Source organism: Zootoca vivipara, chromosome 4, assembly GCF_965207765.1.
Source record: "Zootoca vivipara chromosome 4, rZooViv2.hap1.1, whole genome shotgun sequence".
Classification (NCBI taxonomy): domain Eukaryota; kingdom Metazoa; phylum Chordata; class Lepidosauria; order Squamata; family Lacertidae; genus Zootoca; species Zootoca vivipara.
The window spans coordinates 4,951,342-4,975,769 of NC_142587.1; the positions used below are offsets into that span (position 1 = coordinate 4,951,342).

At 41.4% G+C, this 24,428-nt stretch overlaps 1 protein-coding gene across 7 annotated transcripts in view; it reads left to right on the forward strand.

Annotated features, from left to right (window-relative positions):
- The first annotated feature begins 1,039 nt into the window (after nucleotides 1-1,039).
- The window catches only part of TDRD3 (tudor domain containing 3), a 61,871-nt gene continuing 38,482 nt past the window's right edge, over nucleotides 1,040-24,428 (forward strand). For 3 of the 7 annotated variants that reach the window (XM_035114759.3, XM_088667459.1, XM_035114760.3), the window contains exons 1-7: nucleotides 1,087-1,424; nucleotides 11,531-11,615; nucleotides 14,227-14,292; nucleotides 15,711-15,871; nucleotides 19,240-19,381; nucleotides 21,971-22,042; nucleotides 23,873-24,022. In XM_035114759.3, the coding sequence (XP_034970650.2) occupies nucleotides 1,384-1,424; nucleotides 11,531-11,615; nucleotides 14,227-14,292; nucleotides 15,711-15,871; nucleotides 19,240-19,381; nucleotides 21,971-22,042; nucleotides 23,873-24,022 (717 nt within the window). In that variant the 5' untranslated portion in view covers nucleotides 1,087-1,383. Of the gene's footprint in view, nucleotides 1,425-2,520; nucleotides 2,586-11,530; nucleotides 11,616-14,226; nucleotides 14,293-15,710; nucleotides 15,872-19,239; nucleotides 19,382-21,970; nucleotides 22,043-23,872; nucleotides 24,023-24,428 lie in introns of all 7 variants that reach the window. The other 4 variants (XM_035114761.3, XM_035114764.3, XM_088667461.1 and 1 more) reach the window with 4 other exon arrangements.

Genomic DNA, 24,428 nt, shown 5'->3' on the forward strand with positions numbered 1-24,428 from the left:
GCCCTGCTACTCAACAGTTTGCATCTGCTGGTTTAATTTACGCGGGCCAGCTTCTTCTGCATAGGACTATGCTCCCTTATGCTCCACTGAATTCAACAGGACTTAGTTTTGAGTAGATATGGTTGGAATTGCACTAAATAATCTAGGTTTTGGGTTGCAATTTACTGTGGTCCCTCAAAACTGCTTTGCTAGAGTAGATTCTCCAGAGTTAGCACTCTAGGATTCAGCTCCTTTAGACACTATTTACTTAATAAGAACTTAGCTCCTGAAACACAAGGCCTTTGCTGTGTGGATGATGGATGGTATAAATTCATGCTTTGATTATAACTTTTTCTAAATTGTTTCTTTAGACATCCCTCAAACATCACTTTTCGAAATGATTAAAATCAGAAACAAAAAAGAGATCAAGATCCCCTCCATCCCCACTGCAGCAGTCACCGATTGTGGTCTTACTGCCTCCCAAACCTGTGGTCTTTATGGCTGAGTCCATCCACTTTCTTGGTGCAGCAATCAGTGGTGGAAAAAGCGGAACTGACACACAGACCGGCGCTAAGGAGTCTGAAAGGGTTCAAGCAGACTTGGAGGAAGGGTGTTCTGCACCCAATTTCAGCCCCATCTTTTAACCTTGTTAGATTAACAGCACATTAACACTGCAGGACCATAAGCCACTTTTTCCTCTCTTTTTAAGAACGGTGGGGAACACAGTGCAGGACTAAATTTATTTATGTAGTTATATTATTATTATTATTGTTCTATACTGCCCTTCACCCGAGGATCACAGGGCAGTTTACAGTATAAAACCACAAAAATACATTACTGTACCTGGAAACAAATAAAACAATAGCACCCTCCCCGCTTCAGCCCAAGGCTAATTCCGTATCCAGTGGGGGCCCCTTCCTGAGGCTGAGCACTTTCCCTTCCGCATAAGCGGAGGAATCACAGCGTTGCGCTGCCTGGTTCTGCCCCCCGCCCGACACGAGAGCCTTTGCCCCGAAGGGAAGACCCGGCCCGCTCGCCGGAAAGGCCCGCCTCCCGGCCCGGAAGCGGAAGCAGCTGCGGAAGCGGAAGCGCGGAGCTGGCGGCGCCGGGGACTCCCCGACTTCCGGCAGCGTGAGAGTGGGCGAAGCGGCGCTGCGGGAGGGGCGGGCTGAGGGGGGGGCAGGAAGGGGTTTCTGCCTCTTTCCCGTATTTATTCCTTGCCCCTCCCTTGGTTTGGTGTGTTTTCCCTCGGGCGTCTCTGCGCGTGTGCGGCGAGGCCTGAGGCGGGGCCGAGGCCTCCCCGCTTCGCCTGCCCACCCTTTCGCCCGTGGGGGGCGGAGGGCGCCAGGCCCCGCTCCTTCCCCTCCGCGCGAGGAGGGACTTGGTGTGGGAGGAAGAGGAGCCATGGCTGACCGAGGCGCCTCGGCGCTCCCGGAGTCCGGCTGGTGAGTGAAGCGGCGGGGAAGGAGGAGAACGGCAGCCACTTCTCGGGTTTCTCGCCCCCTTTTCGCGGCTCACCTGTGTGACCCGGCCTCCTTGGCTGCAGCCTTTCCCTGCAGGCCTCCCGAGCGGGTCCTTCTTTTTATCACCGCTAGCTATTTATTTATTTATTGACTTGTTTGTTCATCAAGTTATCCTCATGAGCCGCTCACGGGATTTGAACCTGCCTGTGTGTCGGGGGAAAGGCTGAGAGAGAGGCTGGTCGCGAAGGAAACTTTCCCAAGTTGGGTGGGACTAGGACGCCCTTCCGGCTTCGCACGCTTTGCAGGGCAGCCTCGGGACGTCCGTGGCGCCGCGTCTTTCATGCCAAGCGGGGTTGGGGGGAGGGCGAGAAAATTAGGGATTTCTGCCACTCAGGTTTTGACAGCAGGGGTGGTGTATTTGCAAAGGTAGCACCGGTTTGCACCTGGGCTGCTTTTCGGAAGTTTGCAGAACTTGGGGTGCATTCCTAACCCCACTTATCTGGGGTGTGTGGGGAGGGGTGGATCTCATTGAATTAAAATAGGAGTGACTTTCGAGTACACACTGTTAGGGTTGCCTTGTCGTTAGCTCACATACTGTTCTAGCATACAGTCCGAAAATATTCTTATTAGCCATTTGGTGCCTACTATATTGAATTTCCTATACTTTATTTTAGTATACCTTACAACTGTGTATGGCAAATCAGTTATGCAATCTCCTATACTGTAGATATAGTGACTAAGAAAAGAGATTTGCTTAAGTTCACCTAATGAGTCAAAGTTTGAAGTTGAAACAAGTTTGAAGTTGAAGTTTGAGGCATTTCCATCATGTCAGTCTTTTAACTGCTGTCCCAGCTTTTGAACCTAGGCTTCTGTTATTCCCCACTCAGTACACTCTTTCACCTAAAGATATGCTGTCAGCTTGTTAAGATTAGGCCAGAAATGATTAAACTAGCTGCTGTAACTAGCTGCTGTGCAATTGAAAATCAATGTGGCACTATTTAAAGGTTTTTGCATTTGTGCTTGCATTTTTTTTAGTCCTTGCTGTGAAAATCTGTCCTCCCCCTTTACTTTTAATCAGGTATGTGCTGAAGTTAGCTTGACAGTTAAGAGATTAGTGAAAGTACACTTGAAGAGCTTTGCAAGGTATATTTCATTTGTTGTTGTTCAATGCTATGTTGATAACTAATAATTACATTGCTTGCAGTATATGTACTGTTGTAACAAACCATTTTCTAGTTTCATATTTAACAGTTTTGGTAGAGAAAGCTGAAGAATGTAAAAAGCTGAATGCTGAAGTATTCTAGCAAAGCTAATATTTTAAAGGAGTACTTGGGCCTAACCACGAGGTTGATGGCTTTGGTTAACAAGTTCACAACAGTATGAAAACATATTTGGTCACTGATGTGAAGCAATGTTGCTAATTATTTGGAGTGAGGGAGATGATAGGCAAACTATTCACCCACTCACTTCCAGCCCTCCAGTAGTTCAGGGACCAGTAGAATAGACAAAGAAAAAGTGATCGTACTGGAGTGAAAATTTAGAAATTCTTTGTATTGCTGTTAAGTTTACCTTCAGTACTTCTTCATTAGATATATACTCTAAAATAATTTTGCAAGTTGCAGTGAAAGCATGATGTACCTGGCAGGCATGTAGCCAGCAACGTGTTTGTTTAACTTGTATTAATGCACAAAACATATTCCCTGCTAATTTTATGTACAGTACAGTACTGTATAAGTATACCAATTTCCCCCCGGTAGCCAAATGTGTAAAATAATATGACTAAAGCATTTAAAGTTTTGTTTGGAAATTTATTTTTTATTGGAGAAGACATGTACATTGGTTGAAGAGGATTGAGAGGCAGATTTCACCAGGTCTTCCCGCTTCAACCCACTGTGCTTCCCCAAAATCTGATTTGGAGGTTTGAGAGAACCTCTGACACAAGATGGAAGAGTCTTTTTAAGAAGCTTCCCTTTCCCTCTTACACCAGTGGGAAGCCTTTGCTGGATCTCAGTGCCTTCCAGGAGTGGAAGGAGCCCTTCCATTCACAACAATCTGGCTCCCACCTACTATAGCATTGAGCTGTGCATTAGAATCATAGATGGAAGGCATCCCAAGGAAATTCTGGTCCAGCCCCCTGGAGTGCATGAATCTCAGGTGGCCCATATGGGGATCGAACCCATAACTTTGGCATTATCAGCACCATGCTCTAACCAACTGAGCTAACTGGCATTAGGAAATCTGTATACCAGGCATCCCCAAACTTCGGCCCTCCAGATGTTTTGGACTACAATTCCCATCATCCCTGACCACTGGTCCTCTTAGCTAGGGATCATGGGAGTTGTAGGCCAAAACATCTGGAGGGCCACAGTTTGGGGATGCCTGTTATATACTGTATATCTATGAATAAATACTGTTTACTTTCCCCATCACTTTTGGTCAGCAGGTGCAAAGAGAGTACTGTCCTCATGTTCTATGTTTTAGGCAGTAGCTGAAGATAGGTTTTGTGTATATAGCTATACTCAGGTAATTTGGAGTCCCTGTGCAGACCAGGGTTCTTGATCATGATCACACACTCAAAAGGAGGACAGCCTATTCTGACTTTTTGTTAAACAAACAGAGATGAGGGGCCAACAAGTCTAGGTGCCCACCATGTATGGATAGAACATATGGATAGAAAATGAAAACTTTAAAAGAGGGCTATAGTTATCTGGGAACAGTTACATTACAATTGATATTTACTTGCATTATATACATTCATGCATTATGTTACTAATTCAGTACTTCTCTTAATGCTGTGTGTGTTGGTTGGTGCCCATCTTCAGAGAGAATAGAGTGTTCCTCCAGGGGTGAACTCGGACTGCTGTGTTAGTACCAAAGTGACCTCCCTGTCACGCAAGCCTGGGCAGTGTGTGTGGAGGTCCTGGACTGTCCAGATGACAAGATCCCCCTCTTAGCTTCACTGATGCAGTCCAAAGGAAAGCACAGCAATACGTTTGGCACCAGCTGCAGGAGTTGCCGGAAACAAGCATACAAAGTGCCATCCAACTGCCTTGGGGATTCCACTCTGGATTTGTGTAGTTTTTAATCCTTAGCCTTTTCTTCTCCCAAAGATATCCCACAAGACAGTAGAACTTTTAAGATAAGAGTTCTTTTTCTCCTAGATGGGCTACCTTCTGAGGTAGATGAGCCAATCTGCCTCTCATTTCTCTCTACAACAGTAACTAACCGCCTTCTTGACCGTTGGACCCACTATTGGTCACATTGGCTCAATCTGCCGGAGCCTGTCTTCACAGGCAGGGGAAGTCCCTAAATCACTGAGGGTTTGAGACCCTTTGGCTACCCTCACCTGGTTTAGCCAGCTAGTTGAAGCCATTTCCTGGGGCGTGGGTTGTTGCATACTGACGGCTTCTAAATCTCTAGTTCATGTTAATGTATGGGTGCTTGAAAAGCTTTCACAGTGCTAGAGCAGTGTATGGTCATATATGGCAACTTGTTTTCAGATACATAGAATTACGCTGGTGTATGGGAACACTGGAATTCAGTACAATTTGCCTGGATTCTCCATTAAAAGCAAGTGAGCAAACAATGGCAGTATAAGTCTAGTTTTGAACTTGAGGGCACCTTAGGGACAGAACCCTAGTTTTGAACTTGAGGGTACCTTAGGCCAGAACCCTTTCACCCAAGCTCGACATCTCTGTAGAAATGTCACTGGTTGTCCACAAAGTTGGTGAGGCCCATGTGATACTGACATGGAATCAAGCTTTTTGAGTCATAGGCGTTTTTTATATTAATCTTTAAGTGTTTGCTGAAAACTTTTCTTTGCTGCCAGGTTTATGTAGATAACTAAGAAAAACTTTCTATAGTATAGTGATATTTCAAATTCTTATATCTTCTTCTTCTTCTTTGACGATCACTCGTAGCTGAGTAAGATTGTCTTCCATTAACATGGTTTTAACAGTGAGTCCGTAAGTGACTGTGGAGGCCAATTCTGGATTTGCACATCCTTCCACAGTGGGGACATTGGTTTCCACGCAGGAGTTGATCACTGTGTGGATTTGCCAAGCGTATGTGTGTGTTTGCTGTAAATGCTTTGATTTTTAAAATAAAATTTGGTATACAGTGGTACCTCTGGATGCGAATGGGATCCCTTCCGGAGCCCGGTTCGCAACCTGACCAGTGCGCAACCTGAAGCGCCGAATCGGCACATGCTTGCCGCGCGATTCTGCGCATGCGTGTGATGTCATTTGGCACTTCAGCTCATGCGTGAATTGCTGAACCCGGAAGTACTGTAACTCGTTCCGGTACTTTCGGGTTCGCCGCGTTCGTATCCCGTGATGTACGTAACTCGCAGCAAACGTAACCAGAGGTATGACTATACAGTCTTCTTATTTGATAAGATATATATTGCATAAGAAGAAGAAGAAGAAAAGTTTGGATTTGATATCCTGTTTTATCACTATCTGAAGGATTTTCAAAGCGGCTAACAATCTCCTTTCCCTTCCTCCCCCACAACAGACACTCTGTGAGGTGGGTGGGGCTAAGAGACTTCAGAGAAGTGTGACTAGCAGCTGCATGTGGAGGAGTGGAGACGCGAACCTGGTTCCCCAGATTAAGAGTCTACCGCTCTTAACCACTACGCCACACTGGCTCAGTCCCCTGAAAAATGACAAAGATGTTGAGTTGGTTGGTTCTTTTGCAACCCTCCCTGCCCCCTGAAGCTTTTATCATGTTTTTTTGAAAATTGCCAAAAATCAACAGTTCTGATATGGCTGCCATACACCTGAGTTTCCCCCAACATGTGTTTTTAATCTTTGGAAGCCGACCAGAGTGTCTGGGGAAACCCAGCCAGATGGGCGGAATATAAATAAATAATTATTAATATTAATTTGCTTATCGCTTGCTGAGATTGTTTACAGTCATGGGGAAAAGAAAGTGCAGCCTCTTTGAATTCTGTGGTTTTACATATGAAGACATAATAACAATAATCTGTTTTTAGCATGCCTTAAAATTAAGTAATTAATTCATGGGGTCACGAAGAGTCGGACACGACTAAACGACTAAACAACAACAAAAATTAAGTAAATACCAGTGTGTATACTCAGTGTGTAGTAGCTGTGAAAAACACAAATCTCATGCTGGGGATTTTTAGGAAAGGAATTGACAATAAAACCACCAGTTTCCTAACCCCATTGTACACACCTATGGTTTGGCATCATTTGGAATACTGTGTACAGTTGGGGTCACCTCCCCTCAAAATGAATATTGTATAATTGGTTCAGAAAAGGGTAACCAAAATAATCATGGGGGTGGAGTGAATCCTCTATGAGGAAAGGTTGCAGTGTTCAGAACTTTGTTTAGAGAAAAGGGGAATAAGAGGTGTCATTATAAAAGTTTATAAAAATTATGTCTGGCATGGAGAAAGTGGCTGGAGAAATTTTTTTTCTCATAATGTTAGAACTCCTGGACATTCAATGAAGCTGAACATTGAAAGATTCAGGACAGATAAAAGAAAGTCATTTTTCATGCAACACATAATTCACTGGTTTTTAACCTTTTTGAGCCCATGGCTCCCTTGACCGACTGCAATCTTTGTGCGGCACCCCTGTGGGGCTCAGGAGCCCAGTTATGACACCCCTTGCCCGTAGCCTCTCAGCCTTTTTCAAACACCTTCCCTTGTGGAGTGTTCCTTCAGTCTCCTCTCCCCTCTTTTGGGTGTATTCCAGGCAGCCACCACCACCCCTGGTCTCTGAGCCACCTTCCCAAAAGAGGTGCCTCATACTACCCTACAGGGGCCTCAGAAAAGGATGTCCCCAGCCTTAGCTGAAAGTGAATGTGAGGCCATCATCTTACTCACCTTGAGTGACAGCAGTGGGCATCACTGGGCCTGCATGGCAGAAAAGCAGCCCTTCAGTGCTGGGTACTCAGCTCCCAGACAGGCACTGCATACAACAAGCACAAAAAAGGCCAGTGTGGCACCTGCTTGCCCAGCCTCCCACTTGTCTGTACATTTCCAACAGCAAGGGCTGGTGGGCTGGACTCCCTCACCCACTCGCTTGCTTCCCCCGAGGCTGCCTCAGCTCCTGGCAACCAGCTTCTTCTTTGGCGATCACTCATAGCCGAGTAAGATTGTCTTCCATAAACACGATTTTAACAATGGGTCTGTAAATGACTGTGGAGGCCAATTCTGGATCCACACGTCCTTCCACAGTGGGGACATTGGTTTCCAGGCGGGAGTTGATCACGGTGTGGATTTGCCAAGTGTGCCTTCCTCTTAGCACGTTTCACCCTTGTGTCCTGAGATCGAGTTTCTTCAAAGCCCACGGCACCTTTGGTAAAGGCTGTTCTCCAACTGGAGCGCTCGCAGGCCAGTGTTTCCCAGTTGTCAGTGTTTACACTACATTTTTTAAGATTTGCCTTGAGACAGTCTTTAAACCTCTTTTGTTGACCACCAGCATTACACTTTCCATTTTTAAGTTCGGAAGAGAGTAGTTGCTTTGGATGACGATCATCAGGCATCCGCACAACATGACCAGTCCAACGAAGTTGATGTTGATGTTGAAGAATCATTGCTTCAACACTGGCCAGCCCCAGAGGCACCATTCGCCTGCACAGCTTGTAGCCAGGGCTGCTGCAACCAACAGCCATGCAAGCCTTTGGGAGGCAGAGATGCAAGAGGGCACCAGAGGAGGGAGGGAAGGAAAGAGAGATGGAGGCCAGTGTTGCCCACCCTACACCTATCATTCAAGGCACCCCAGGGTACCACAGCACACTGGTTGAAAACCACTGCCCTATTCTATTTAACATCCACACGGAACTCTTTAATAAAATAATTATTAGGAAAGAAAACATGGCTTAAATGATAAATGCACAGACTTTGGGCATAAATGCAAATGAACACATCCCTTTTGAGCCTGTTGCATAAGCTACATAGATTATACACTGTATTATCTCATTCTTTTTCCACAGGTTTATATTCTGTTGTGTATTTTCTTTTTTTTTCATACATATTCTAGCTGCGCTCTTTTGCTTTAAGAAAACCAAGCTAAACAGCTCTGTAAAGTTGCTGCTTACGTGGAAGTCTCAAACATGCAACTCTATAAAACTAGTGTTAAATCTAAAACTGGTAATTATTTATACTTGGAAATTCTTCCCCAATTTTAAAACACTAGTTTATTTTTTAGGAACAAGGACTTGAAATGCAGCAATAGTTCCACCAAGTGGTGATTCCATAGTTGTACATTTCTAGACAAGAAAATTCTGTTTGCTTTGTTTAAGTATAATTTGCTTCCAGGTTGAAAGTAAGATGTAAGCACAGGATATTGTATGTTATTATTATTTACTAAACAGTATATTACAATATTTCAGTGACATCCTCAATTACATTATTCCATATTTTAGTTTTGGTTCAGTTCCTACTTCAAAACATTAACAAAAATACTTTTGAGTAGCATTATAAATTATTGTTGCAAGTATTATTATTATTTTACTTTATTTTCTTTCATTGGTGCACACTGCTTTGAGGTGTTTTTAAAACAACAACAAAGATTACATTGGTTTGGATTTTGCTTTAGAAAGCAGGATGGAGAGCTTTGCTTCAGAAAAGCCAAGACTTTGTGATACTTTTTTTCACCGTGTGTGTGCGTGTATGTATATGTATCTCCTTAAAATCTTTATTGAAGGTCCTGCTCTAAGTGCCCCACCAGATGAAGTGAGGTAGGCGACATCTAAGGAGGCCTATCTTGGTGACAGCAATTTATGGAGTCGATTCTGGCAAGAGGCTTACCTGGCACCATCTTTATAGTTTTTTCAGCATCAGATAAATATTTTTTTTCCACATTAAAAGAGTTAGGACCTCAGATTAAACATACTCCTTTTATTGTTTTGTATAATATTTTTAATATTTATTTTGATTCTTTGTTTTTAGTGCACTTTCTTGCACTAAAGTTGTTTAACTTTATAAATATAGTAAATAAATATTTTTTGTAGGTAGAGGATGTACTTAACGCTGATCTAAAGCTGATAAGCCTGCTCAAGTTGTGACCAACTAAACCAAACACTGCTCATCTCCCATGTGCTAAAGCCTGCTTAGCAACCCCTTGCTCTGCAGTGGCAGGCAGCAAAATCAAGTTTTTGACTCCTTTGTGTAGCTGTTAAATCTCTAGTGCAGGCATCCCCAAACTTCGGCCCTCCAGATGTTTTGGCCTACAACTCCCATGATCCCTAGCTAGCAGGACCAGTGGTCGGGGAAGATGGGAATTGTAGTCCAAAACATCTGGAGGGCCAAAGTTTGGGGATACCTGGTCTAGTGGCTATATAACTGATAGCTTGAAGTATAGAAGGAGGTTCTTGCAAACTTCAAAATAACAAGCCATGTTCTGATTGTCTTCTGAACCTACTTAATTGATATAAGGGTGTGTGTGTGTGTGTGTGTGGTGGAGAATTCAGTAGAGTGGTGAAGATAGCTTTGGGGGGGAATGAGATTCTTTTTGCAGCTACTGGTTTGGATGTAGTGTTACTCTTAGAGTGCGCTCTTGATTGATCTTATGCAAGCAGAGCTTGAATTCAGCACCTTTTAAATTTAGCACTAGTTGTACACCCTGCTGGGATTGGCTTCGCTCCAGAGTTTCTGAGTTAAACTGATCCCCACCCAAAGCAGAGCATGCTTTTGGGATTGAATCCCTTCTCTGTTTTCAGCAGGAATATTTGCAACTGTGACTTGATGTAAGCTGAGACTGTAAAAATTAAAAATAATCCAGAGTGCACTTCCGATTCTTCCCTTGAGCTGAGTCACCTGACGTGCGGCTCATAGTGGCTGGATCCATTTCCTCACCTGTCGTTTAGTGTAATGTGTGAATGTAGAAAACAAGTTTCCTATCAGGTTTCAGCTTTATTTTTTAATTAATATTATTATTATTTCTGACAAAGTTGGATGAAAATGCTTTCCTTTTCAATAAAGGCATGGTTTAAAAACAAGCAATGGTGTTTGTGAACCCAATAGGTTCATGTTTGCATGGAGAAGTAATGGGTGGTATCCAAAAGTTAGGACCGTTAATTTCAGTACATCTACATTGAGTAAAACTTAATTGTGTACCACCCAATGTTTGCTGTCCAGCTGTAGCCCTTCCTGACATGGAGGGTCTCCTGATTTTTAAGGAGTATCTTTTCAGGAATTTCAAGAGCTTGAACTGAAAACCCCTGCGACATCAGTAGAATTTTTGACATGGCTGTTTGGTCTTTACCATTATCGTAAAGCCATTTGATCCACCCTATTGTTTCCTCTTCAAAACAGGAAAATAGGAGGAGGGGTTGAAAATAAGTATTTGGGAATATTGTATATGGAACGGTAAGGGTATTGTTGAGGCATCAGAATTTGCTGAGGAACACCTTCAATATTTTGATAACCTGGCAAAAAAGGTAAAAGCATCAAGCTTGCCTTACAAAACATAATCAAGTTCATATTAATTGAGGGTGTTGCTCTTGAATATCTTGGAACAATCAGATCAAAGTTACTTACAACCAAGCTGTTTTGAAAGCAAAGGAATTAGCTTCAGCTGCTACAATGTTTGGTTGAATTCCTTAGAAAATAAGAATGGTTTTGTTATTTCAGGACAATGTCCAGCATAATGAGCAACATTTAGAGATGTCTATGTGCTTCTGCAACAGGACTTGGTTCCTTTTCTCCCTCATTCAGAACCTCCCCAGGCCACTAAAATCTGTTTCATAGAGTCCCATAAGCCTCCAAAGCAGATCTTTGGAGACCACTTGGGGGGCTCATGGGAGGGAGAGAGGCCACATTGCTACATTGACTTTCACCCAAGACTTCTATTTGTGACCCAACTAGTCATTCCATAGAAGCTCACAAGCAAACTATGAGGACAAAAGTTCTTCTCCTTTGTTCTCCCCATCATCTAGTATTTTGGAGGCTTACTGTACAACAGTTTAACATCCCATAATTGCTTCAGTGAAATCGTAACTTGCTATACAACTTAAAATGCATTAAAATGTTTTCATGGATAGATTAAGGATTTGGGATGTTTTAATTTGAGATATCCGTATACTAAATCAACATTTTTCATTTCTTTTAATAGGTACCTGTCAGATGAAGGAATTGAAGCCTGCACAAATTCATCTGACAAAGTCAACATAAACGACATTATTCTGATTGCACTTAATGTAGGTAGCATATGTGAACTTTCATAATTGTCTTGTAAATTGTCACTTGTTGTGATCATTAGCTTATGTGTTGGTTGATATAATACAAAATGAAATACTATAGCTCTTCAAGGTCCTATTATTGTAAAATAATTACTAGAAAACCCCAAAATAGGTTAGAATAATATTATACAAATTAAAGTTTTGCCTAGTAATTATTTAGGGTGGGTGACTTGAGTTGTTGTCTTAAAAGGAATAACAATTGCTAGATTTAACTTCCATTCTGAGTTCTGGAAATACAGTTTTGCAATTTATTTTTAATTGCTGGGTTTAAAGAACAGGTTTCTATCTGTAATAGAAGTTGATTGAAGCCGTTTTATGTATATATTCTACCTTGTTTTTTATGTTTTGGTCTTAAGTATGTTGGATAAATTAAGTTAGAAATACTATTTTGTTATAGAAGTATAGGCATTCTTTTGTCTATTACCTGGGGATTTAACTGGAGGCAATTTCTTCTGCCATAATATTGTTAAATAGAAAACAATAGTGATATGGTTCATTCTTTGAAATCACTATTTCTCCAGCTTATCCCCAAAGGGAACAAGGTAGAACTATCAGTGTTGACTGCATCCGTGTTATATAAGCATTTTTTCTAAGTTTTGTTAGTGCTTCATACAATTCTCTTAGTATTTCTTAAGAATAATTCTGTACTGTATAGTAGATCAGTATAGTATAATTTGTCTTCTCTGAAAACTGTGGGCTTCTGTTCATGCTTCTACACTATGCAAGCCTGTTCAATAGTTTTTCTGGTTCTTGCCTTTATTTAAAATTACCTCTTCAGTACAGCAGATTTTTTTATACCAACAAAAATTGTGCTAGTGTACTGTATTGTCTATGTTGGATATTCAGGTAAAAGACTAAGCATATGTTATCATTAACCAGCAGATAGTCAGAACCTATGAGCAGACATTTAAGGAAACAGAATGGAAGACTAAAGACCCTGTCATGCCTTCTTTCTTTCTGTCCTTGTGTACAAGTTGTACACGTGACAATAAAGTATTTCAATTCAATTATTAGAATTAGTCTCTTATAGTATCTGACAAAGGTATCTGAAAAAGTGTGCATGCACATGAAACTTATACTAAGAACAAACTTAGTTGGTCTCTAAGGTGCTATTTTTTTTAAAAAAAATAAATAAATATATTTTTAGTCTTTTATAGTGTTCGTTATATTCCCTTTGGGTTTCCTCACCCATATTCTGCTGGTGCGTCTCATACATCTTGCAAAACTGTTCTAGAGGGATAGCACAAGGGGCTGCAGCCAGCAGGAAAATTGTCTAGCACCCATGTGCACAACTTCTTTGTCATTTCTACTTGCTTTCAGGATGCTTTAGATTTCATTCAATAATAGCGGTACCACCTACATGATGATCCCACATGAGTTTTTGCAGCCATGCATAATAGAAACTTGCTTAATACAGTGGATGAACAAAATAGTGTTATGTAAATTGCTCAGAGAAGCGGACACGGAGCAATGAATTCAAACTTCAAGAAAGAAGATTCCACCTAAACATTAGGAAGAACTTCCTGACAGTAAGAGCTGTTTGGCAGTGGAATTTGCTGACAAGGAGTGTGGTGGAGTCTCCTCCTCTGGAGGTCTTTAAGCAGAGGCTTGACAGCCATATGTCAAGAATGCTTTGATGGTGTTTCCTGCTTGGCAGGGGGTTGGACTGGATGGCCCTTGTGGTCTCTTCCAACTCTATGATTCTATGAAATAACTAATGAAGTTTATGTAAATCCTAATTGTAAAGGGTGTGCACGTAAAGAACCAACATTTAAACTACAAAGATTTAATGATTTCCATCATGAGCGGTGTCTCTTGCATTGGGTCAGCTATTGGAAAAATACTATAAATGTTTAGTTCAGACTTAAAACAAAAATTTGAAGCATAAATCATTTAATTCTATTGTGCATCTGCTTGTTTATAGGAAAAAAATGTAATCCGAGTGTTGCAGTGTTTTGGGTACTAAAATTCATTTTAAAAAAATCCTGTATACGTTTAAAAGTGAAAATCTCAATGTGCTTTACACAATAAAAACATATACAGTACTGTGAAATAGTGTGTATGTCTGTGTAGAAAACAATTAACTAAAAAAAAAAACACCCATTCCAAATGAAAATCGAAATATCAGTAACCGATAGCTAAAGGATATGACATACAAAACCTGCTTCAAATAAATGTAGACTGAAACAGCTGGATCTTAGAAACCATTAGGAAATATGAAGGGAACCAAGCATACATAGCTGCTAGAGGTCTGAACTGTAATTTCTATAAAAAGGCAACAAGTTTTTTATAACATTATTTGACTCTTCTTAAGTAGGGATTATTCATTTTTTAAGACTTGGATTAAGTTACATAAAATATTACTTTGTTTAAGAGCTGTGTATGAGAATCATGAGTTTGATAATATTTACTTTGTTCATGGGTATGCATATTTACCAGTATGCATGACTGTGAAATACTGTTTTTACTTCTTACTATAAATTATTTCTTATAAATGGTTACTTTTTCTTTCTTTCTGGTATCTATTTTGGAAAACAGTACTCACACTTAATTTCTGTTTTGACTTCAGACAGATTTAAGAGCTATTGGGAAGAAGTTCCTCCCAAGTGACATCAATGGCGGAAAGGTGGAAAAGGTAAAACTGCTGGCTTTTGCAGTACCTCTGTTCATACAGTACTTGTATTCCTTCAGCTTTTCCAGCTGTACTTGTCTCTCTTCTTCTCCCTTCTCCATTTACTGGGCATCATCCCTGCAGGGGCTACTGGTGTCAGGTGATTAAGGTGTGGGTTGTCAAAGTCTCTTGCAAGGTTTTCTCAGGTGCCTGGGAGCAAGCTGATTGTCAAGTGCTTGGGGACAGAGCTAGCTTTTAGGCACTTGGAGAGCATGGTGCAAGCCCTGGGCACCAGGATGACAGCGCTGCATGCTGCATGGATCAGCTGTGTGATCTAGTTCCCCACAGGGAACTTGGTGGCACAGCTAATCCAGCAAGGTGAACTCACTCCCTTTCAGCCGGGTAGTAACTTTATTTCTGCTGTGATTGAGTGTCCAATCCAGCCACTTCTCTACCCACCCCCACACCTGACATCACATATGATGTCACATGCGGGCAAGTGGGGGAAACAGCCCAAAACACACCCCCACCCCTGCTGGAACAACGATAACTAGGGTGTAACAGTACAGTTTCATGGAACTTAGAATCATGATATGCAAGCTTCAGCCACAAGATGGCTGTGTTAGATTAAATTTGGAGAAAAAATGTTGAACTTCAGCATATGTGACAGATAATGTAACAGCGTGCCTTATCGTGAGTAGAGTTAAATGGTGTTTAATATCATGACTATTGTATTTAAACAGGAAATCTGATACTTCTCAGTGTATGAAGGGTTTGAACAAATTTAGAGCTAATCCAAACTATGCGCAGTTAGCATTTTTTCCAAATTATTGTTGGAATATTATATTTAAGTGCTGAAATCAATTTAGGTTAGCAGTCTTGGTCTTCTCAGCAAATATTTTTAATATCTGTTTGGTTATATAAATCAAAAGTAGGGATCTTTTTAATATATTGTTATGCTGATGGTGAGACTAGATCTTCTCTTGTCTTTTAAGTGCTGGGTGTTTAAGTGAATTCTTTCAGAAGCCTTAGCTCTGTAATTAAATTTATTTGTTTAATGGGTGTAAAAATTATTGGTACAGTACCACTATAACATAGCAGTTGTAACAAAATGTTCAAGTAATTAGACTCATAAGTAGTAGCAGTTGTCAGGAAATTACCATGTTCACCTCTACATAGCTCCAGCCTTATTTCAGATATCGTGATATATTGAAATATTGCAATGTTTAGCTGGTGATATATCACAATGTTGAAAACCAGATATTGCCCAACCGTAGTGTCCGTAGAAATGATGGCAGTGCTCTGGCAACAATAATAATGAAGCATAATTAAAAATGTTTTTTTAGGTAACCTAATACCTACCAGAACCATTTCCTATAGTGCAGTAGTTACACAAAATAGAACAAAGCTAATTAAAATAATTTTGTCGTTGGTCTTCACAGCTAGAAGGTCCATGTGTTCTACAAGTCCAGAAAGTACGCAATATAGCTGCACCAAAGGATAATGAAGAATCTCAGGCTGCTCCAAGAATGCTGCGTTTGCAGATGACTGATGGACACACAAGCTGCACTGCAATAGAATATAATTATATGTCCAAAATAAGGTAAACAATACTTATTTTGCTCCATACTGACTGAAAGCACATTACATTTTAGAACTCTCAAAGGCATTTCAGTATATAGAATGTCTGAGTTTACAATATCTTTTGAAGGAGAAAAAGTTTGTTCCAGAAGTGAAATAATAATCCTACATGAAGAAATCCTTCATATATTTTTCTGTTTGTGGTTTATTCCTCCAAGAATAAATTCACTGCTAATCTCTCACAGTGGTCCTTGGTTTACAATAGCTGAAAACACAGAAGTACACTGTAAAAGTAAAACATGTATAAGAAATGAATTGCATATTATGCACGGCTATAGTTAAAGCTGTCCTTTGGATTCTTTGGGCAATTGTGTGCCTATATGATACCCATTCAAGTAATAGGCTGGAGTTTGACATAGGGTGATAACAGCTGAAAGGCCATCTGGCAAGCTGATCAGTTGTGTACATAAAATGAGTTGAATTTCATTACTAAAAATGCTAATGAATTGCTTAATAGGTATACCGGATTAGACTACATATGAATTAGTGACTTGATGAGAAGCCATATGCAAAGCTCATTGGCTTTACAGGTGTGGTAAGCCATAAAGAGATCGCAGAGCACTTTGTGCACTAAGAAATTACTTGGTGAGCAAAATCAAGAATACAGTCATACCTCATGTTATGTCTGCTGCGGGTTACATCTTTTCAGGTTACGGACGCACCGAACCCGGAAGTCCCAGAACGGGTTACTTCCAGGTTCGGCGCATGCGCAGAAGTGCCAAATTTCAACCAGAGGTACCACTGTATCTTAACTTTATAAAAAAGCCTTCCTCTGGGTAGGAGCCAACTTCTAGGGGCTGAGGGGGCTTCTTCCCCAAATAAAATATTTGAGGGTGCTGGGGCCCTCAAAGTTGATGGACGTTGCCATTCAAATGGTGTGCAGGCACTGCATCGGGGGGGGGGATGGGACTTACCTGCCCCCCATATTTTATTCAAGTTGGCACCCCTGCCAGCACCAATTTAAAACTGCCCTGCAACATTCCTGAAGCTTCTCTAACAGAAAACTGCCGCCCCCTGCACATTCATTGCTACACCACATAGGGATATGCAAGATATGCAAGGTTTCACCCAGATACATTTACCCCAGTGCTAGTTTGTGATTAATCATAAGACTTGTTGTCTTTACACAACTTCTCCCCACACCTTTAGAGGCCACAGTACAAATGGAACACAGCTTCCATATTAGATATTCTGTCCTTTTCCATGTTGGTCGAGGGGGTATGCTCCTGTTTTATCCTATGTTATCTACACAGTTGCTTTAAATCTTGCAACAAGACAGCACTGGAGGTAGTGTGGGGCCAGGATTAGGAATTTGGTTTCATAGTTGTATGTATCCTTTAGAACTACTTTAGTATAAAAGTATTCAAGAACTACTGTGGCTTCACTTTAACTGCCCATATTTCTCCCAAAGCTCATGTGCCCATTTTCTCATTATCTGTAGATGAAAGCCTGTTAGGCATCCAAAAATAAGTGTGAAGCTGTACTCCAGTACCAAAAGATCGGTCCAGCTTTGCAAGATCCTACAGGACAAACCTTCAATTTTATATTTGAAGATAATTGTATACTATTTAATTAAATAGTTTCAAAGACACATTTTTGTTTCTGAAAATGTCAAATGCTGGTTTTCTCATCTTAGTTCTTTAAAAGAAACAGGTTCCTTTCTGGAAAAAGTTGTCCTTTAAATAAAGCCTAAGTGAAGAATAAAGTTTGTTTATTTGCTTGTCAAAATATTTTTTTCAAAGCAGCTTCCAGAAAGAAAACAAAGTAGAGTGACAATAAAAGCTTAGCATTTTTATTTTTTAAAAAAGATTTTAGCAAAAATCATCTACAAAATTTAAAGTTTAAAACATTTTCAGCATCTGTCCAAAAAGAGGGGGGGGGGTTCTCTAGTTTCTTCAAGTGGAGAATTCTGTGATTGCAGTGCCAGTGATCAAAATTTTGCTAATGACTGGCAGGAGTTTAGATTCTCAGATGCTGATCTTGGGCAGTCCTGGAGGTAACCTGGTTCTGGACTGCTTACCCATTTTGAGGATTAATAGAACACTTTAAACTGAGCCTGGATACAAACAATGTATTACAGCAACATGCTCTGACCACCTTTGTACCATTTGTAGTTTTTGAACTAGAACAAAATGGCAGTTCTGCAGAAGGAGCCTGCTGACTTTGTTTCAGCACTCTTTATCTTAAGGATGGAAGTTGTCACATATTATGTTTGTTAATAAACTATGATTGTAGTATTCATGGAGATCTGGAAGTAATTCACATCACTTCAACTGTCTTAATAGAGCTGTTGGCAAAGGGCAGGACTAAGCAATGTCTAGACCACCAGCCCATCTGATGGGATGCTAGACTAGGAATATGGAAGACCAAACATCACAGTTTGGCTCCTTCCTTCTGTGGCCAGCACAGAATGCAAAAGGGTCTGTATGTAGCCAGCAGTATAATGAAGATGGCGAAAGTAGAATGAACATCTTTTTTCATTCAGTAATGCTTGACAGGGATTTGGAATTTCTCATGACACTTCGTACTAGAGGTGTCTTGATGCTGTTGGTGGATTACAGATATGTGATGGGTCTCTATCTCCTTTCTCTGCTGCTTGGCCAATGTCTGAGGCCCTTTGCTTCATTGGGAGGGCTGAATGCTTTGGATCCTCAAGGTCCCAGTAGCAAGGCTGTGAATTCTCACATGCTACTGTAAAGGTGTCTCAGTCATGAGATTCCCCATATTCAGATACCTGAATCTCATATCTCCTTTGTGCGCTGTTCTATTTTCGTTCTCACCTAAGTATCCCTAGTCAGAGCTCAGTTTCTGAAGTGATTGACAGCTGATTTTCTTAATTTATTCTGTCAATTTGACAGATGAATGAACAGTTGAAAACTTCCATTGTAATGATTGATGTTCTATAGATGCTGCAGCATTGAAAGTGTGTTTTTTGTTTACCTATTTTGACACTGAATATTGGAGGCACTTGAAAAAAACGTACAGTAAAACACGTTTTCCGTGAGTGCTGCCAGAAGCAATATGGAGAGGGATTCTTACTCTGCTTCCTGCATAAGGTGATAGTGCTGGGTCATGTGTTTTCTCATGACTACATCTTCAAATGCAGATATTTTCTTGTGCAGTGAGTCCTTTCTAGTGATACTTTAATAAGTCACACATGGCTATTTAGCATTAAAACAGAATGCACTGTAGTTCACACTACCAAATTATTTAACATGTATCACATAATAAATAACTTAAAACTGATTCAGTGTAATGGTGATTCACAACAAAATACTGAAATAATACTTTCGTCAATACTTGTGGAGTTCCTCTTGTTCTTGTGTTTAGTCTGAACACTCCTCCTGGAACGAAGATTAAACTGCTGGGAATTGTGGAAGTGAAAAATGGCATCCTCCTTCTGGATGACAGCAACACAGTGATTCTTGGCGGTGAAGTGGACCATCTTATAGAAAAGTGGGAGTTGCAAAGGGTGAGGTAACATGCTTTCCCCTACCTTAAACTGAACAACAACAACAACAACAATAATTTTATTTATACCCCCATCCATCTAGCTGGGTTTCCCCAGCCACTCTGGGCAGTTTACAGCAGGCACCCCCAAACTGTGGCCCTCCAGATGTTTTGGCCTACAACTCCCATGTTCCCTAGCTAACAGGACCAGTGGCCGGGGGAGATGGGAATTGTAGTCCAAAACATCTGGAGGGTCGAAGTCTGGGCATGCCTGGTTTACAGCATATCTAAAAACAAAATAAAAATATCAAGCATTAAAAACCACCTGATACAGGGCTGCCTTCAGGTGTCTTCTAAAAGTTGTGTAATTCTTTATCTCTTTGACATCTGAAGGGAGGGTGTTCCCCAGGGAGGATGCCACTACTGAAGGCTCTCTGCCTGGTTCCCTGTAACTTTGCTTTCTCCAGTGAGGGAACCAGCAGAAGAGCCTCAGAGAAGGACCTCAGTGTTGGGGCTGAACGATGGGGGTGACGCTCCATCAGGTATATTAGTTAAACTTCAAATTATTTTTTAGGTATATGAAAATGAAGGCATTGTGATTGTGTTACAAAGCACATTTAGTTAACTTACATTGTAATGTGCATTAAAAATGTTTTTATGGAAAGGTCAGCATTTAAGCTGGGGATGGGGAATCTTAGGCTTGGGGGCCATACCTGGCCCCTGGGGCTCCCAAGACCATGCCCTCAGACCACAGCCTTCACCATTCCTGCTCCACACTCTCCTCAAGTTATTTTCCTGCCTGGAATGTGTCTTCGTGCTGATGCTTCTTGGTTGCCTGGATGGAGAGATGCATGGTGGGTGGGTGTAGAAACGTCTGGTGTCTATGGGGCAGAATGTAGGAGAGTACAGAGGAAAGTAGAGCATCCATTGCTCTGCCCATGTTTGCCTCTGGTCCTAAACACTGCTGTCAAGTTGCCCACGAAGGGATTCTCCATCCCTGATTTAAACCCAGAAAATTTAGCATTTCGTTAGCATTCTGAGGTTTCAGAGAAAAATGGGCTGGCAAAAGTTTCCCATTGGAGATGGGCAGTTTCTATACCAGCCTTCTCTCCAGTGTCAGTGTGGTACTGTAAATGTCCTAAAGCTCTCTGATTTCTCTGCTGAGGCTTTCTACTTTTTGCCTCTTCACTTTATGGGAAAACCTGTCTCCTTCCTGAGGCACTTCAGAAAGAACTTAGCAAAAACTCCTTGTATATCTCTTGAATGGTGGTTTATGTCTGATTGTATGTATTTATTGCAATAATGTATAACCTGCTTTTCATGATGGCAATCTTTCCAAGGCAGCTTACAGAGTAACAAAACTGTTAATAAAACTGCAACCACGCTATTAAAACATTAAGCAGGATCCTTCCCAGAAGGCAGTTGTAGTAAAAGATCTTGGGGTGTGGGAGGGCATAGTCCCTCTGGAGCAGTCTCTAAGGTGGTCTTTTTCCTGCCTAATACAGTGGTTCCCAACAGGTGGTCCGGGGACCCCCAGGGGTCCGCGAGCTATGCCAGAGGGGTCCGCAAGATGCTATTAGAATAAAAAATATATTAAATATATTTCGTATGATAACCGATTTTTTGTTTTGGCCGCTTCCTGCATGAGCAGAGTCTAGCGCAAAACTAGAATTAGATAGAGGCAGTAGTTCTGCTGTATGCCGTTAGGTGGCGCTTTACAAACACTACTGTTTTGCAAAGAGGCAGCGCGCGCATTCGACTAACGCTCACCTCCCCAAGATGCTTTGCGCACGTTGGCTTCATTTGTGCGCTACTGCGCAGGTACCCTCCCTTCTCCATTCCCCTCCCTCCTCCCTGGCGCGCGCTGCCCCTTTGCAAAACAGTAGTGTTTGTAAACAAAGCAAGCATTTTCTTCCATGTGTTTCATGAAAAACAAATATAGGAATCAGCTCGACATGCGGTCGGATTTCAGAGTGAAAGTTTCAAGTTTGGAACCTAATATTTCAGAAATAATGGATTCAAAGGACAGATTTAACTCATCTCATTAGGAACTGAAAATTAAAACTAACTGTATACTGATGGAGTACTCTGTAACTGTAAAAAACGTATAAATATAAAATATAAAAAGACTCTTAATTTGGCTCTCACTTTTTAATTTTAGGATTAGGAATTAATGGGGGTCCTTGTCACAATAGCGGCTTGATGAGGGGTCCTCGAGAAAATTTTGTTGGGAACCCCTGGCCTAATAAATTGATATCTAGCGTTGGTTGAAGACACAGTGTGTAAAACACGAAGTTCTGTGGTTTTCTGTAGCATGTTTCTGCCCTACATTTCTTTGAATCCATAGAACTTCCTGTTCCTCAGTAAAAAAGACCTGCATATGTATTTCTTAATGCCCAGTTCAAATTGAGTGGTTGATTTGCTTGCTTAGAAAGTTTGCATTCCCTCTTTGTCTGCTTCAAGCTTTCCTGTGCCTTGACACTCTTCTCATGACACCTGTGCTTCTAGTAAGCTTGATCAGTAAGTTGGTAGATACAGGGCATGACGGGTAGAATGCCATACTTCTTGCTGTGGCAATACCAGTTAATGCTAATGTTGCTTAATTTCACAGAGCTTATCGAAACACAACAGAAGTAACATAGGAACGGAAGGTGGACCTCCTCCCTTTGTGCCTTTTGGGCAGGTATGACGTGCTTTTAAAATAGATTTAACTTTGAAACAGAAGCGACTGTTGTATCTTAGAATATTTCTTACTTTTTATTGAATTTATATACCGCCCTATAAGCGGACGCTTTATTTTAAAAAAGCTGCATATAGGACTTCCCCCCCCAGTACTTTGGCATTGTGTTCTTTAGATTCTAGTGTTTAACAGGATATGGTGCAGGAAAAAGATATTTAAGCATTAATTTACAAATTAATATAACTGTAGGAAACTACTGTAGTTTGAACATAACACTTTTCTACATGTTTGAGAACTTTCAAGCGGCAGCCAAGTGCTTTCCCAGTCCGTTCTTTCAAGTGCCACAAGGAACATCAGCTACATGATACTTTCTATTTGGCAGTTAAATGTCTGGTTGAATATCTTTTTCATTTTAAGTTTTGCCCCTGCTTTGTACTTGCTGTGTGTGCATGGGCCATCAGTACTGGTTTGTTTTTAGAGTGCAGTTTCTTGTGCACGTACCTATGTCAATGAGACTATATTCTAAAAGCAGCTTGGTCTGTGGGGTAGAAAGTTTAAATTTTCGCTATTTGGTACCAACCAGTTGTCTAGAAATGGAGCATTCTTCATCCAGTGGAGAGGATTCTTTAATCAAAGCAAGACCTGCGTGGGGCTGCACTGGGAGGCTTCCCCTGGTGCATCTTGTCCACTTCTTGGAACCTGCTGTAATGGTGCTGGTTGCTTCCTCATGAGTAAGCGGCTCCAAACTCTGGCTGGTTTTTACAGAGTTTTATTATAAACATATGTACAAGACAGAGCATCAAAATCCATGACTGTTCCGAATCAGAATCCGGAAGCACCGACCGTCAGGACTTCCGCCAACAGAATGCCATTGGCACCTTGAATCTCCTCTGCTCCTGCCTCTTTCCCCCCCCCCTCCGCTGTTGGGGTGATGGGGCTAGCGGAGAGCCCTCCCCACTCGAGCTGCTCAGCTGAGGAGCTGGTGCTGTCTTCTCTGGAGCCTCTCCTATTATTATTATTATTATTATTATTATTATTATTATTATTATTATTTATACCCCCCCCCCCACCACTCTGGGCGGCTAGGTTTCCCCCACCACTCTGGGCGGCTTCCAACAAATAGCAAACTACATTAAAATATCACAGATTAAAAACTTCCCTAAACTGGGCTGCCTTTAGGTGTTTTCTAAATGTCAGGTAATTGTTTATCTCCTTGACCTTGGGTGGGAGGGCGTTCCACAAGGCGGGCGCCACTACCGAAAAAGCCCTCTGCCTGGTTACCTATAGCTTTGCTTCTCGCAATGAGGGAACCACCAGAAGGCCCTCAGCGCTGGACCTCAGTGTCCGGGCTAAACGATGGGGGTGGAGATGCTCCTTCAGGTATACAGGACTGAGGCCTGGTGTGCTCTGGTCCGGCCCTTCAAACCTTCCCTCTGGGAACCTTGCACTCTCTGTGTCCCCAAGGCACCGCTTCCTGAGCCTCAGTACCACATTCTGAAGGATGTTGTGAGACGCTAGCATCCCGGGCTCCGTCTCCATCAGAGAGCCCTGGTCCCAACTTCCTGGAGTCTGGACTCTCTGCTGACCCCTGATAGTCCCCTGACATCTGCACAGTCCCAAAAGACCTTTAAGAGAGAGGAAGAGACGGGATCATGCTGGGCTGTTAGAGTAACACAATTGCTCTCTTATAATTTATCTGTCTTTGTTTCCTGTGTAGTAGAGAAACTAGAATCTGGCATGTGGCTATATTGTGATTTGATTCTATTCTATTATATTAAAAATGAAATATATGGGAGATGGAGCTGCTTTTTAAATATCCTTTTACATTGCCAGAAGTGTGTATCTCAGCTGCAAGTGGACAGCAGGGAGCTTGACCGGAGAAAAACTCTGCAAGTGACAAGCACAGCGAAACCTGTCGGGGACAATGATGAGTTTGAAAAACAACGAACAGCTGCTATTGCAGAAGTAGCGAAAAGCAAAGAGGTTAGAAAGAATGTCTGCAGTATAGTACTATTATTTATTATTTATTACAATCAATTTGTAACTTGTAGAGGTACTATAATGTCTGTGCGTTCTCTTATTGGTATTGTATGGAGAAATGAATATGAAGGTATTTGCTGTATTCCTACAACAGAAATTATCCAATGGGGAGAAAGGGGGTTCTAAAGGAATTTGGCATGGAGTACTGCTGAAGAGAAAATCACCCAATCAGTTTGGAAGCATGCACTGTTCTATATTCACTTATAGTCATTTAGGCTAATTAGAAAACTTGAGTATGAAAGATAGATAGATAGATATAGATATTGAAAAATGTGTTTCAGTGTAACTTATCTCAGTACCCAGGTGTTTGTTTGTTTGTTTGTTTGCTTTTTTTGGGAAGGCCAGAAAT